The sequence below is a fragment of the Oryx dammah genome, unplaced genomic scaffold (assembly GCF_014754425.2).
Source record: "Oryx dammah isolate SB20612 unplaced genomic scaffold, SCBI_Odam_1.1 HiC_scaffold_4, whole genome shotgun sequence".
In the NCBI taxonomy this organism is placed as follows: domain Eukaryota; kingdom Metazoa; phylum Chordata; class Mammalia; order Artiodactyla; family Bovidae; genus Oryx; species Oryx dammah.
In genome coordinates this window covers 12,900,102-12,916,802 of record NW_024070188.1, presented here as the reverse complement: position 1 = coordinate 12,916,802, position 16,701 = coordinate 12,900,102, and the positions used below count along the sequence as shown (strand labels likewise).

Genomic DNA, 16,701 nt, shown 5'->3' with positions numbered 1-16,701 from the left:
CCTAAGCCACGTCGCCCCCCGCCCGCCAATAGACCCCCAGATCTGCCCCGGCCCTCATCCCATTTAAGGGACCAACTCATGCGCCCCTCCCAACCCAGGGAGCCAGCAAGGGAATGTGTTACTCATTTTTCGCTCTTTCCCGAAGCACAACTCCCAAGAAAGCCCTGCCTGAATTTCTTGTCAATTTCTTGAAGTTTCTAGGTCAATTCCTCGTCAATTTCTATGAAGTTCTGGAATATGTCAGACTATAAACTACAGGATTCCGCATTTATCTGTGAATGAAGAATGAGATAAAGGCCACTATTTTGATCTAGCTGGTGCTGTCAATAACAACAAAACGTAAAAACAGGTGTGAAGTTCTGTTTTGATATTTTGAGCCTTATCACCTAAAATTAATCATGGTATTAAATGGCTACCCAAAGTATCAAATATAGTCTGTGTAGAAAACAAAGCTCTAGAAATGTTCATTCTCGTAAAACCTACGAATTAAAAAAAAAAAATTTTTTTTTAAACATCATATACACTCGATGTACTTTATGTTACTGGGCTCAGGGAGAAGACGTTCAATAAGTTCCATTCGGCCCCCGGGTTAGAGCGCGAACGTGAGGTCATCGTGGCGTGGGGCGCGAGCCGGCGTTATGGCGGAAGTCCTGCGTCGTTACCACCGAGACGCACGGGGATGGGCGGCTGCCGCCGGCGGCGGCGGCTCTTCCGCGTCGCGTCCTTGCGCGCCCCCGCGTGGCAGTCAGCGTGAAGGCCAGCTTCTGGCTTTCGCGGCGAGTCGCCTTGCGGCTCCGGTGGCCCTGGATCCGCGCTGTGCCCAGTCCCTGCCCGGCCCAGCGCCAGACAAGGGGCGACGCCTCGAGGTAGAATCTAGGAGGTGCAGGAGGCTAACTCTGCAAGAGGCCCTGTTGTCCCGGAGAAGCCTCTCAGCGGCGCAGAAGAGCGGGTGCGATGATGGAGGAGGAGGAGTGCGGTTTAGGGAAGTCGTGTGCCCGCTCTGAGCCAGTGGCGGCTGCCCAACCGGCGGGATCCCCAGGGGAGACCCCCGCGGTCACCGCAGAGTCCCCGGAGCTCGCGAACTACAGTAGCAAGTGCGTGTTCTGCCGGATCGCGGCGCACCAGGATCCCGGCACCGAACTCCTGCACTGTGAGGTGGGCTGCGACGCGCGACCCGGCGTGGGTGGGATCCGGAACGCCCTCGGGGGGCTCCGCCTAGGGCGCCTCAGCTTAGGGGGGCCCCGCCGGCGTGGATCGGGTGGGGACGGTCCTGCGTAAATGGAGCTGGAGGAGGCTGGGTGTCCTAGCCATACAGACAGGCTTGTTTCTCTAGGCGCCGGGAGTGTCGCCAGCCTCGTTTACTGTTCTAAGGGGAGAAAATGTAGAGATAAAACCTCTCTCCGCAGCTGCCAAGGTGGTCGGTGGACAATAGTGACCTCTGATTTTATTTAAGGAACCTCCGCCTACCCCACCTCCCCCCACTTTTCTAGACACTGCCTTTACATTCTGCAAATACTGATACTGAAAACAAACTAGTATAAAATAGATAATGGTGACTGTGACAAGCCCATTTGTTAGATCGGCTGAAAATAGGCTGGCAGAAGTGGTCCGTGGTCACACTATTAGTTAATGCATTCTGATTTCCACTAAAGAGTCCAGTTCCTTAGAAGTGTTATTATCAGTTGGGATATGTGGAAATTTTCAGAGCATTTAGACTTTGCTCAGATATTTTAAAACAGGTATCCGGTAGGTACTTTCGTCTACCAGCTTGACTAGCCTTTAAAGAAACAGTCTTTTGAAAGAATCAGCTCCAAAGATTCTGGGCTTTGTTTTTGTTTTGTAGTAATCATTCATTGGTTAAAAGTAAATTGAATTCCTTCTAAGCACTGTTGGAGATTCAGTGCTGAGCAAGGTAAATAAAGGCCAGCAGTCCCTGTCTACATTTTATAATCTAAAGGGTGGAGTCAGTACGGACAGAAGAGGCAGCTGATAGTGCTCCGGGCTATCGTGAGATGGTTTTACCACCTGCAGTATTTTGCAAGGCCCGTGGGAGGGGCGCCTGACCAGATTTGAAGGGTTAGGGAAGACCTTCCAGAGGAAGTGAGACATGAAAAAATAAGTATGGTCAGGTGAGGAGGAGGAGAGAAGAATGTCTTGGGTAAAGAGAACCTTCCGCGGCTTGGTCTCTGCCACAGGCGAATAGAAATTCAATCTAACTGGAGCATAGAGTTTGAAGGGGTGAGTGGTAAAAACTGAGGGTGGAGAGGTAGGCGAGGGCCAAGTTATTAAGGCTGTTGTACTTCATGTTAAGCAGTTTGGGCTTTATTTGAAGAGTGAGGGGAAGGAAGCGCCACAGTTTATTGCTACTGTTCATGCTGAGTTGGAAGAAAAGGGTTGAGGTCCATGAAAACGTTTGATCTTTGAAAGATCATCTGGTACCCTGGGGAAGAATGATTTGGAGAGGACCAGGCTGGAGGCATAGAGATTGGTTATGAAGCTGTTGAGGTAATCCAGCCTGATTTAAAATGTAGTAATGGGGATGAAGAAAAGCAGATCAATTTAGGAGTAATTGGAGGAGTCTGACAGTGCAGCGGGCTGCATCTCTAGCCCAGATGATAGGAACTGGGAAATTGAAAAGGTGGAAATTGAAAAGAGGGAAATTAATAAGATCACCTAGGACATATTTGTAGGGTAGTGAAGGGATCCCTGCACAGAACTCTAAAGAACACTAACATCGTAAGAGAGAGGCAGAGGATGAAGGCCTGAAAGGGGGACAGAGAAACGGGAAACTAGGAAAGCGAAGAGAGAGGAATATGTTGAGAAGATAGGAATTGGCAGCAATAGCTCCCGTCCCTCATCCTCATATCTGGGTTGGATGACTCTCAGTATGCATGCAGAGAGGCTAACTTAGATTAGAACTGGTTTTGTCCCCAGGGTGATGACCGCTGACCTTCAGGAGAGCAACTGCAGTGCGGTGATGGGGCAGCGGGCAGATCATTGATAAAAACCTCGAGATTCAATCTAAAACACTGAAGACAGCAAAGACAGACGACTTCTGAAGGAAGTTTGGCAGTCTTGGGGAGAAGGGAGAGATAGTGGTAACTACAGGAGGAGGTGGAGTTAAGAGAAAGTTTTATAAAACAGGGAAGTCTTTGGTGTGCTTAAATCCCGATGGGCAGGTGCCAATGGACAGAGGTTTAAACTGGCCCCAAGAGGTAGGGAAAGAGGAAATTCAGTCCCCCGTCCATTATTCAGTATTTACATGAGTGCCTTCTGTGTGCCAGACACTGCTGGAGGCATTGGGATACAGCAACAAATAAAATGAGCAAAACTCCCCGTCCTCGTGGCGCTTACATTCCACTCGCAGGAAATAGACGATAAGCAACATAATAAATAAAATGCATAGTTTCTTAGATGGGGAACAACAAAAGAGAAAAGGGATGCAGTTTTAAAATGTTAGTAAGGAAATGCTTCACCAAGAAGGTGGCATTTGAGGACTTCCCTGGTAGTCCAGTGGTTAAGAATCCGCCTGCTAATGCGGGGGACACAGGTTTGATCCTTGGTCAGGGAAGTAAGATCTCACGTGCCCTGGAACAACTGGGCCCGTGCACCACAACTGCTGAGCTGGAGCCCATGCCTGCATGCCTCAACGAAAGCGTCCATATAACACAACAGAGATCCTGTGTGCTACAGCTAAGATCTGATGCAGCCAAATAAATTTTAAAAAATTTAAAAAAAGAAGGTGGCATTTGAATAAAGCTCTGAAGAAGGAGAAGGAGCAAAGTATATGGTTTATTCTTTATAAAGTACAGCTGTGTCATATAGAATATGACAGATACACAGTATATTTGTGATATTAAAGTATCATGTGGTGTCATTGGAGATCAGCTTGTCAGTCACCTAAAGCTTAGATGAGCAGTATGAATACTTTATGGCAAATAGATGGGGAAACAGTGACAGACTTTATTTTTTTGGGCTCCAAAATCACTGCAGATGGTGATTGCAGCCATGAAATTAAAAGACACTTGCTCCTTGGAAGAAAAGCTATGACCAATCTAGACAGCATATTAAAAAGCAGAGACATTACTTTGCCAACAAAGGTCCATCTAGTCAAAGCTATGGTTTTTCCAGTAGTCATATATGGATGTGAGAGTTGGACTATAAAGAAAGCTGAGCGCCAAAGAATTGATGCTTTTGAACTGTGGTGTTGGAGAAAACTCTTGAGAGTCCCTTGGACTGCAAGGAAATCCAACCAGTCCATCCTAAAGGAAGTCAGTCCTGAATATTCATTGGAAGGTCTGAGGCTGAAGCTGAAACTCCAATACTTTGGCCACCTGATGTGAGGAACTGACTCATTTGAAAAGACCCTGATGCTGGGAAAGAGTGAAAGCGGGAGGAGAAGGGGACGACAGAGGATGAGATGGTTGGATGGCATCCCCAACTCAATGGACATGAGTTTGGGTAAACTCCAGGAGTTGGTAATGGACAGGGAGGCCTGGCGTGCTGCAGTCCATGGGGTCACAAAGAGTCAGACACGACTGAGCGACTGAACTGAACTGAACTGATGGATACTGATAAGGGAGTTCATGATACATGTACAATTGCCTTTCATCACTGTTCTTGTTGAAATCAAGGTTATTGGTATGCATATGAGGCCCTTGTCCCAGGTGAATTTTAGCTCTTGGAATGGAGAACTAATGAGCAACAGTGCATGCTGTCAGTGTTTCTGAGGGAAACTGTGATTATTGATACTGATTTTAGTTTTTACTTAATTTTTAAGTATGAGACATTGAATAAGCTTATTTAGGGAATGTAGATTTTTCTCTTGGAAAAGCTTGAAACTCAAATGTTAATAGGCTGAAAGATTCACTGCTTTGTTTCTTTTTCGGTTTTCCTTACATTGCTGTGTAGAGTGTATAAAACCGAAAACTGATGCCATACATGTCTTAGCACAATAGACTGGAGTTTGTTTTCAATATTTTGAGTCTTTTTTAATGCTGTAAAGTGGCAAAAAAAAAATTGTAGAAAAAGCTTTAAAATGTAATCCCATGTAGATGCTAGATGATGCTATAATTGAAGAAAATGTGACTTTAGAAAAAAACTAAATTTAAAAAAGAATTTATCAAACCTGCTATGATTCTGTAGTCAAACCTTTAAAAGTACATATTAGGAGGAGAAAAACCTTAGGGTAGAGATGGATAAATATATAATGAAGTTTAAAAAAAATTTGGGATTATAGTAATGAATTTAATAGCTTCATTCATAATTGTTTCCTTGAAATTGACTTTCTATAAGTCCTTTTCTTCTCTGGGATAAATGAGTGTCTCATGAAGGCAGCTAAAGCTTGTCTTTATGGACATAATGCATAATCGCAAAATTGCCCGGTGGACATTAGCTGTGACATAGGTACCATTTCCGTATTAGACTGAGATTTATGATGTTCAACACATGCCTCAACTGCATTAGGAAATTCTTTTTAAAAATTCACTAACAAATGACACGTTTTTTTTTCCTTTAGAATGAAGACCTAGTTTGCTTCAAAGATATCAAGCCAGCAGCACCTCACCATTATCTTGTGGTGCCAAAGAAGCATTTTGAAAACTGCAGATATCTAAAGAAAGACCACATAGAACTCAGTAAGTGGATGGGGGTATTCTTCACGGTCATGTCATCTTGAACTGCCATCAGTGATGGCCGTGACAGTTGAGATAGTTTAGACAGGTATTGTGATAAAGGAGCATGTGGCTTTTTAAACTTTCATTATGAAAAATTTCCAATATATACGAAATTAAAGGAAATATTTAGTATAACCTTTACGTACTTATCATCAAACCTCAACATTTATTAACTCGTGGCCAGGCTCAGTAGTTGTGGCACACAGGCCTAGCTGCTCTGTGGCACATGGGATCTTCCCAGATCATGGATCGAACCTATTTCTCCTGCACTGGCAGGCATCCACTTTACCACTGAGCCATCAGGGAAGCCCCTTAAGTATTTACTTTGTTTTTTTTTTTGTTTTTTTTTTTAAGAGGAAGAAACGTGTTTATGCTTGCTTTTCTTTTTCTAATATTTCTTCCTGAAAGCTTTTATAACTGTTGTAAATCAAACGTTACTAATTTTGAAGCAGCATAATAGATGTTTTGGATTTCATTATATAAAATGTTTTTACTGATTTTGTGTATATTTGAATATCTTCATAATAAACCTTTAAAAGTCCTTGCAGTTAATTTTTTTATAGTCTTTAAAGTTGAGAAAATAATAACCATATAGAAGAGCTTAGTAACAGTGTCAAGCCCTGTGACTATAATTAACATTAATAGAACTTCACCTAACTATAGAATACATATTTTGTTGCGAGCACATGTTCACCAAGATATATTCTGGACAATAAAGTAAGTGTCAGTGCATTTTCAAATGATCAAAACCTTATATGTTGTCTGATGACAGTGGAATTACATTGAAGAAATAATAAAATCTAGAATAGTACTGAATATTTTTAAATTAACCCACTTTTACGTAACTTCTAAATAGTTCAGTATTTTGAATTGATTGGTAATAAAAACATATATCAAAGGATTATAGAATGTAGCTAAAGTGTATAGAGTAAAATTTATATCTTTAAATGCTTATGTTAGAAAGGGAGGTATAAAACCAATGGTCTGTTTTCAGTTTAGGACACTAGAAAGAGGCAAGCAAAATCAGATCAAAGTAAGCATAAAGAAGGAAATAATAGAGCAGATATCAATGAAACAGGAACGAGACAATTGGTTTTGCTTAATGTAGTTTGGATCTGATTTTAAGTGAATGCATAACACGATAGTCATGTCTTCTCAATGATCTATTTTTATCATTATAAAATGTTCCTTTTTAATCTCTGGAAATAGTTCTTGTGTCTATTTTGTATGATATTAGTTTAGATACTCCCAACTTTCTTATCACTTACTGTTAGCCTTGGCTATCTTTTTCTATCCTTGTGTTGTTGTTTTTTAGTCATTAAGTTGTATCCAACTCTTTGAGACCCCGTGGACTGTAGCCTGTCAGGCTTCTCTGTCCGTGGGATTTCCTAGGCAAGAATACTGGAATGGGTTGCCATTTTCTTTTCCACGGGAGCTTTCCTACCCAGGGATGGAAGCTGTGTCCCCTGCATTGGCAAGCGGATTCTTTACCTCTGAGCCGCCAGGGAAGTCCCTTCTATCCTTTACTTACAATAAATTGAATATGTATATTTAAAGACGTGAAGGTAGCAATGTAATTGCATCTGGCATTTTAAAAAAACAATATAATGTGGAAATCTCTGTCTTTTAATTGGAGCATTTAGTTCAGAAACATTTAACATAACTATTGACATAGTTGGATTTAGGTCTGCCATCTTGCCATTTGTTTTCTATTTGTCCCATTTGCTTTTTGTTGCCCTGTTACTTCTTTCCTGCCTTTCTGTGGTTGATCAAACATACTTTTTTTTTTTCAAACATACTTTTAATATTCCACTTTAATTTATCTCCTGTCATTTTAGCCAATTTTCTTTGTATTTTTTTAAAGTAGTTGCTATAGTGAAATTAAAATACACATCCTGCAATTAAAACAGCCTGCTTAGAGTTAGCATTGTATCAATTCAAAATATGAGAAACTTTGCAACACTTTGTTGTGTTATTGTTGTCATTTATATTTCATCTATATACTTTATAATGTCATGTTACTGTTAAAATGATTAAATAGTCATATGTCCTTTAAAGAAATTAAAAGAAAAAACTGTCTTTTTTATTTATTTAAATGTTTGGCATCTTGGGGGTATTTTTTTCTCAAATTATACTTTCGAGAATGGTTTTAATGTTGAAAGCAAAAGCAAGTTGAATAATCACACAGGTCTCCATATTGAACCAGAAACTAGGCAATATTCTGAATATTTTCAGTTTAATTTGTCATCCAATTAAGATCTCTGGACTAGATTTATGGTGCTGAAATTCCTTCTCTATCTTGTTACATGGACTGTAGCATGCTTCTACCATCTCTCTCTTCTTATTTAAAAATTTTTTCACGGAAGTATAGTTGATTTTCAATATTGTGTTAGTTTCAGGTATACAGCATAGCGATTCAGTTATACATGTATGTATATATATTCTTTTTCAAATTCTTCTTCCTTACAGGTTATAACAAAATACTGAGTGTAGTTCCCTGTGTTATACAACAGTAGTCCTTGTTGGTTATCTGTTTTACATATAGTAATGTATGTATGTTAATCCCAGCCTCCTAGTTTAACTTTACCCCACCCCCTGGAATCTTGGGAGTCTTGTGAAAGAAAACAAGATACAATCTGGCTTAGGCTTTTTTTTTTTTTTTTTTACTGAGTGGTCAAAACAAGATACAATCTGGCTTAGGCTTTTTCTTTTTTTTCTTTTTTTTTTTTTGACTGACCTTGTCATGGAAGCCTTCCCACTCAAGCCTGACTTAAGCAAACTGATAGCAATGATTTTAAACCTCTTATAAAACTGTCCTCTGTAGATTCTCTCACTTCTTCCCTTTTTAAATGCTTGATTACACCAATTCAGAAACAGAAGGGATCTGAAGTTTGGCATTGTGCTTGAAGATACCAGGTTGCCAAAAATGTTTTAATGGGGAAGCATATCCCATCTGAAGCCCGTGAAACACTGAGACTAAGATGCTAAGGCAGATGAGAGTTTGGAAGAAAAACAAACGTTTAGTCACAGTGGGGCTAGTATAAAGGGGTGTCATATTCCTAATCTTGAGTTCAAAGGCGAGTTCAAAGTTCTCTTGTCTTCTTAACTCAGACAAGTTTTGTGTAGACACTTGGTTTCCTTATGATTAGAATTAGACCACAGTAGGATCAGATGTCCTAAATAGTATCACTTGATAATATCCCTCAAGAGCTGTTTAGAGTCAGCTCACGTGTGATAGTTTGTGATAGGTTGAACCTTCGTTTCAGATGTTGATCAGCAAACGTCACAGTAACTTGGAGCTGTTAAAGAAGTCTTTAAATGTGTATCCATTTGATATGACTTTTTACTAGGATCTAAAAGTTTGGGTTAATAACTAGGTAATGAACTTAATGTCTCCGAGAGCATAATGTAGTTTCTTTCCTGTTTTACAGTTGAGAACATGGTAACTGTTGGAAAAGCCATTCTAGAAAGGAATAATTTCACTGATTTTGCAAATACAAGGTTTGTATACTTCCGTATAGAAACCAATACATACATACATAACATTTTTCTCAAATGTTATTTCCTCGGGAAAATGAAAATAGAGATGCAGAGTTCATGGCTTAAATGCAGTTTTCCTGAAAGGGAACATATTGTTCATTAGTAAATGTAATAAACAGAACTGCTTTTCACATCTCAGCATCTTCTAATAATCGCCACTTGCAGTTTGGACAGACAGGTATATTCAAGCAGTGGGCAGGGAAAATTAGTTGGTCTTCTTTGTTCAGTATGTGCATTCCTATAAAACTGTGTATAAATTGAATTTCCTTAGGGAAAAAAATCTAACTTTTAGTATTCAAGAAACTTAAAAGTGATGACAAAGTTTTTTTAGTGATGGTAAGGAAATGACCACTTTATTTAGGAGAAAGCATGCCATCTACTGGTCATGTCTTAGAACTAAGGACTCCCGACTTATACTCAGTGTCCAGTGACTTGGCATTTTTTAGGAAAATTAAAGATAATATGATAAGAACTGAAAGGGAAAGTGAAGTCGCTCAGTCGTGTCCGACTCTTTGCCACCCCATGGACTGTAGCTTACCAGGCTCCTCCGTCCATGGGATTTTCCAGGCAATAGTCCTGGAGTGGATTGCCATTTCCTTCTCCATGGAATCTTCCCAACCCAGGGATGAAACCTGGATCTCCTGCATTGTAGACAGACGCTTTACCGTCTGAGCCACCAGGGATAAGAACTGAAGTAAGACATAATGGCAGCTCAGAATTCATAAGAGTTATACAGTGCCATAATATTCTGTGAAAGCTTTTCTTGATGAAGACTTTTATCTTACTGTGAACTTCAACATGAGAAAGAACTGTGTGAATACTCTGAAGTTCATGTAGAAAAACAGTGGAAGAGTTGTTTGAGTGGTAATCTGTCTACCTTTAGTTCAGTTCAGTCACTCAGTCGTGTCCGACTCTTTGCGACCCCATGAATCGCAGCACGCCAGGCCTCCCTGTCCATTACCAACTCCCGGAGTTCACTCAGACTCATGTCCATCGAGTCAGTGATGCCATCCAGCCATCTCATCCTCTGTCGCCCCCTTCTCCTCCTGCCCCCAAATCCCTCCCAGCATCAGGGTCTTTTCCAGTAAGTCAACTCTTCGCATGAGGTGGCCAAAGTACTGGAGTTACAGCTTTAGCATCATTCCTTCCAAAGAAATCCCAGGGCTGATCTCCTTCAGAATGGACTGGTTGGATCTCCTTGCAGTCCAAGGGACTCTCAAGAGTCTTCTCCAACACCACAGTTCAAAAGCATCAATTCTTCGGCGCTCAGCCTTCTTCACAGTCCAACTCTCACATCCATACATGACCACAGGAAAAACCATAGCCTTGACTAGACAGACCTTAGTCTGTGAAGTAATGTCTCTGCTTTTGAATATACTATCCAGGTTGATCATAACTTTTCTTCCAAGGAGTAAGCGTCTTTTAATTTCATGGCTGCAGTCACCGTCTGCAGTGATTCTGGAGCCCAAAAAAATGAAGTCTAACACTGATTCCACTGTTTCCCCATCTATTTCCTATGAAGTGATGGGACCGGATGCCATGATCTTTGTTTTCTGAATGTTGAGCTTTAAGCCAACTTTTTCGCTCTCCACTTTCACTTTCATCAAGAGGCTTTTTAGCTCCTCTTCACTTTCCGCCATAAGGGTGGTGTCATCTTCATATCTGAGGTAATTGATATTTCTCCCGGCAATCTTGATTCCAGCTTATGTTTCTTCCAGTCCAGCGTTTCTCATGATGTACTCTGCATAGAAGTTAAATAACCTGTTTTGGGTATCTTTAATATTTATGTGTTTTAATTTGAAAATATAGTTGTGAACTATTGTAAACTAGTCTGTCAGTCACCTCGGGCTTCTCTGTTTCAGAATGGGTTTCCACGTGTCACCGTTCTGTTCCATTGCCCACTTGCACCTTCATGTTCTGGCACCAGCTGATCAGCTGAGCTTCATGTCAAGATTGGTTTATAGAGTGAATTCCTATTGGTTTATCACAGTGAGTATTATTGTTACGCTAGCAGCATACAAAAATATTTGTCCTTTTGGTTGTAGTTTTTCTTTTCTTGGCAACAGTAGTCACTTACACTTCTTAAAGATTTGGTCATCTGTTTTAACATACTATTTGCACCTATCCAAACTAATCTTTTTAATTTGGGGGACTTTCCAGGTCATCAAATCTGTAGGAAGAGACACTGTGGTGAAGCCTCTGAATTGTAAGCAGAGGATATGATATAAAAGTTTGTAGCATTAATAGTTCTGAATTCTGGCTCCATTAATTATTCAAGTGACCATGTGCAAGTTCCTTACACTTTTTAAGGCCCAAGCTTTTTGTCTACTGACTTATGGGTAATAGTGCCTGCCTCCATGGTGCCGTGGTAAGGGGTCCGCCTGCCGGTGCAGGAGGTGCAGCGGCCACAGGTTTGACCCCTGGCTCAGGAAGATCCCGTGGAGAAGGGAACTGCAACCCGCTCCGGTATTCTTGCCTGGAAAATTCAGTTACAGAGGAGCTAGGTAGGCTATAGTCCATGGGGTTGCAAAGAGTTGGACACAACTGAGTGACTAAGCACACACACACACAAACACACACATGTGCACAAAGTGCTTAAAACTGTACCTTGCAGATAGTAGGGGCTCAGTAAATGCAGCCTCTATCATCATTAGCCTCTTTGTAGAAATAGAGGCAAGTAGCATCAGCTGCTAAACCTGAAGTTGAAGCTGTGAGTCTAAAAAATTGCAGAATTCTGCTTTGCTAGAGCAACAGTAGAATTTGATTATAAGCTTGTAACCTGACAGTCAAGCTTTGTTAGTAAATGACTCTGTCTTTCCAGGGCCACTTGACTAGTAATTTACCAGTTTCTTATATGTCCATGATGATAAAGTGACCTGTAGCAGCTATATCTGAAAAACCATCAAATTACAAATTAAGTAGTTACCATTAGTTAATATATATTATTATTATAGTCATATTACAGAAGAAATGAAAATACATTTGATTTTTAGAAACTTCGCATTTCAGACTTATTATCTCTTTCTTCAACTTGTCCAGATTATTTTGTTTAATTAAAAATATACTTAAGATGTATGTGTGTGCATACTAAGTTGCTTCAGTCACGTCCAACTCTGTGTGACCCCGTGGGCTGTAACCTGCCAGGCTCCTCTGTCCATGGAATTTTCCAGGCAGGAGTACTGGAGCGGATAGCCATACCCTCCTCTAAAGGATCTTCCTAACCTAGGAATCGAATCCCCGTCTGTTAATCTGCCTTGGCAGATGAGTTCCTTACCACGAGTGCCACTTGGGAAGCCAAGATATGTGTGTATTTCAGATTAAAAAATTGGACGTTTTGTGGGAAGCTGGTGTGGTCTCTTTAAAAGATTGGTATGATAAAAAAGAGGTATTTTTTTTTAACCTGTATTTCTAATTTTCTATACTATGTTTTGTAATAAAATTTAAATATATTTTTATAATTTCTAAACTGTTTTCCTTACAAGATTTTTTAGTTGGGAAAAAAATGAATGACAAAGTTATGATATCTGTTAATGGTTCATCCTGGGAGTCTGAACTCTTCTTAAATATAGATATTAAGTATGTATTATGAGACTTTGAAAAAAATCAAAATAAAGATGTTAACATTTATTCTGAAATCTTATATAGTATTCCAGATATATAAGATGATTGAGTAAAGTATCTGAAATAGTTTAACTGGAAGACCTTAGTTTTTATTCTTTTTTAAACAGATTTTTTTTTTTAAAGAATTTTTAGGTTCACAGCAAAATTGAATGGAAAGTTCAGAGAGTTCCCATATATCCTGTGTCCCCACGTACTCACAGTCTCTCCCACTATCAACATCGTACACCACAGTGATAAATTGGTTATAATCCGTGAAACTACATTGATATATCATTATCACTCAAAGTCCATAGTTTTTATTAGGGTTCATTCTTTGTGTAGTATATACTGTGGCTTTGGACAAATGTATCATGACATATATCCAACACTGTAATACCATGCAGAGTAGTTAAAGTGCCCTAAAAATCCTCTGTGCTCTGATCATTCGTTTCTCCCTGCCCCTTAACCTCTGGTAACCACTGATTTTTTTTTTTTCAAGTCTCCAGTTTTGCCTTTTCCAAAATATCATATAGTTAGAATCATATTTGTATATAGCCTTTTCACTTCTTTCACTTAGTAAAATGCATTTCAAGTTCTTCCATATAAAGTTTACTTCTTGATTTAAAAAATAACAATTCTCACTGAGCTTTGGCTGTGCTGGGTTTTGGTTGCTCCACGGGCTTTTCTCTAGCTGTGGCGAGGGGGAGCCGCTCTCTGCTCGTTGCAGTGGCCTCTCTGTGGAGCGCAGGCTCTAGGGTGCACGGGCTTCCGCCGTCGCGGCACGTGGGCTTGGGAGCTGCAGCTCCTGGCCTCTGGAGAGCAGGCTCAGTGGTTGTGGTACACAGGCTCAGTTGCTCCACAGCCTGTGGGATCCTCCCTGGCCAGGGGTTGAACTCTTATCCCCTGCACGTGCAGGCGGATTCTTTTACTGCTGAGCCACTAGGGAAGCCCCCCTGCTGTTGCTGCTGCTGCTAAGTCGCTTCAGTTGTGTCCAACTCTGTGCGACCCCAGAGACGGCAGCCCACCAGGCTCCCCCATCCCTAGGATTCTCCAGGCAAGAACACTGGAGTGGGTTGCCATTACTTTATAAAACTTTAGTGTGATGTATTTCTTTTTCTTTTTGAAACTTTCTGACAAATAGGCAATGTGGATAAAAATCTGCCTATTTATATACAAAATATTAAATAAACACCTTTACCATAGTTTAAAAACAATTGAGAGTTTTTGTAAGATTTTTAGGAAAAGAATATGTAGTATCCAGCTCTTCTGTTGTGGCTTATTATAATAGAAGTGCCAGTAAAATTATTTCATATAGGCTATGATAATTAGAATAAAGATATGTTATTTTTTTAATTACAGGCTGATTATTTGATTGAAAGACTAAGAACATGAAAATGTCAACAGTGGAAGATTTCCTAATCTTGGCTCAACATAGACTAATATTTTCGTCTCTTTGAAGTCTAATTACAATTGTAAGGTTCACTGGGTTTTATGAGAAGCTATTACTGGGTAGCCTTAAATTGTTTCTTCATGTTTGTTTCCTGAAATGTGTGATGTAGTCATATAAATTCTTTGTCATTGACTTTGTTTTAATGGTTCCTTATCCAAAGTATAAGATACTTTAGATAAAATCCCATTAAAACAAATTCTGTTAATCAAGAAGCGCCCTGTATTTTTTTAAGAAATTCAAATATTTTTATTTCTCAGTAAGTAGTCAGTTATAATACTCTTGCCTGGAAAATCCCATGGGCGGAAGAGCCTGGTAGGCTACAGTCCATGGAGTTGCTAGGAGTCAGACACAACTGAATGACTTCCCTTTCACTTTTCACTTTCATGCATTGGAGAAGGAAATGGCAACCCATTCCAGTGTTCTTGCCTGGAGTATCCCAGGGATGGGGGAGCCTGGTGGGCTGGCGTCTATGGGGTTGCACAGAGTCGGACACAATTGAAGCAAATTAGCAGTCAGTTATAATAGTCATTTATTTATGAAGAATAAACTGGTATAAAAGTACTTTGTTGGAACCTTTGTTATATGAAGGAGAGAAAGAAATTACTTATTGATTGTTCTGTAATTTTACACGTAAAATTTCAAAATAAAGAGTACCATACTACATAGTGATCTCTGATCTTGATGGAAAGAATTGTATGTGTGTCACTTTTTATTCAGACTTCAGATGCTGAAACCTAGCATCTTTGTAATAAATTGATACTGAAAGCTATATAGTATATATAAAATAACTTCTAACAGTGAATTTGCTACAACAAATCAATCTGGTTATCCAAGAGAATTCATTGTAATGGAATTTTACCTGTAAGAATATAAATGGGGAAGAAACATGAAGTGGTTTTATTAATATATTAAAAACTGGAGGAAGCTGCTGCTTGATAATTTGTTTACTATACCAAAGGAAAATTAGAATTACAAAGTGATTAGACCTGTCTTTTATCATGAACAAGCCCTGACTTGAAAGTAGAGATGGATAGGTGTGGATGAGAAAATTTAATAAAACATTAAATACATTAATATTATTGATAAATCATTTCTTGAGACATATTTCTTTAGGAATTGTCTTTTGGTGCTAACCTACACTAATAGTAGTGAATGTGAATGAAAAATAAGCACTGAAAGCTGATCTTACGTTGTGCCACTGTATAATTGTACCATGTACACGAATATAAATGAACATAAGGATTAAAGTATTGATCTTAGAAATAATCCAAGAAGACTAGTTTTTTTTTTCCTTCCTTTTTGGGGGGCATTATATTAAACATAGTTTTTAGTAATGTATTCAATTACAATGTTTTTCAATATTGTCTAGTTCATTTATTCGTTCAACGAACATTTGCTGAGCATTTAACTTGTACCAGGCACTGCCAGGATCAGGAAATATAGAAGTGAGAAAGGACCATCTGCCTTTAATGCCAATACAAGGATCAGACAAAACCAGTGGGTAAAAGTTGGTATGTTAAGTATCAGAATGTCCGTAGCGGAGTCTGTGGAGAGGGCCACACTGGAGACGGGTGGCAGTGGAACGAAGTGTTCCTGACTCAGTGTTCGGCAGGTGGACCATGGATGTTAAGGCCGAGAGACCAACGTGCACTTTCCTTGGGTTTCGCCTCCATTACTATTTACTTCACAATTGAATATCTGGATTCCATTGTATTTACTAGAGGTGGAGAGAGGGGTTATGGGCTCTCAAAATCATATTTACAAGTTTTTCAGCACTACTGTATTAAGTAGCTTGTGAGCACCTATGCAGATTCGCAGTTACACGTTCCTATAAATCAGTTCAGCTGTGACCAGCTTCCTCAGGAAAGGAGTTTTCACCATGTGCAATGTGTTGTGCTTTGTGACCTTGTAGTGACATAATGGACAGTATTATGATAATAACATGGAAAGGTATTTAAGGAATTCTCAGAATTCTCAGATGCCCCGTGGGCTTCACAAAAAATGTTGATTAGCCATTTGATTTAATTTACATGGGATTATACCCTCTCATAGTAAGCTTTTTTCCTTTGCTGGAAAACCCTTGGAGCCTTAAATTTTTAGTGGCACTTCTGTCAAGATTAATAATCGAATTATGACAACTGAAATTCATTCAGATTTTGCAGTAGTTTATTAGGTTTATTTAAGTATATAGTTTAATTATTAGTTTCTTTATTTAATTATTAATATTTGGTAACTCTAGCTGCTACAGTTATAACATTAGCTCAGTACAAATGCTAATTCATAACCTGGCTTAAAGATGTTTATGGTAATATCAAGAGCATTATTAATGCATGTTGTGATACTATTTTTGGTAACTGAAGAATTCTAAAATTATTAATAATGAACTGTTTCAAACTGTTTACTTAGCTAAATTTCTGCTAAATAAATACGGAAAAA

At 39.5% G+C, this 16,701-nt stretch overlaps 1 protein-coding gene across 1 annotated transcript; it reads left to right on the top strand.

Annotated features, from left to right (window-relative positions):
* The first annotated feature begins 666 nt into the window (after positions 1-666).
* Positions 667-16,701, top strand: HINT3 (histidine triad nucleotide binding protein 3). Its single transcript, XM_040238987.1, has 5 exons — positions 667-1,155; positions 5,519-5,636; positions 9,107-9,176; positions 11,078-11,204; positions 14,175-16,701. The coding sequence occupies exons 1-5, from the start codon at positions 955-957 to the stop codon at positions 14,205-14,207; spliced, it is 549 nt and encodes a 182-aa protein (XP_040094921.1). The 5' UTR covers positions 667-954; the 3' UTR covers positions 14,208-16,701.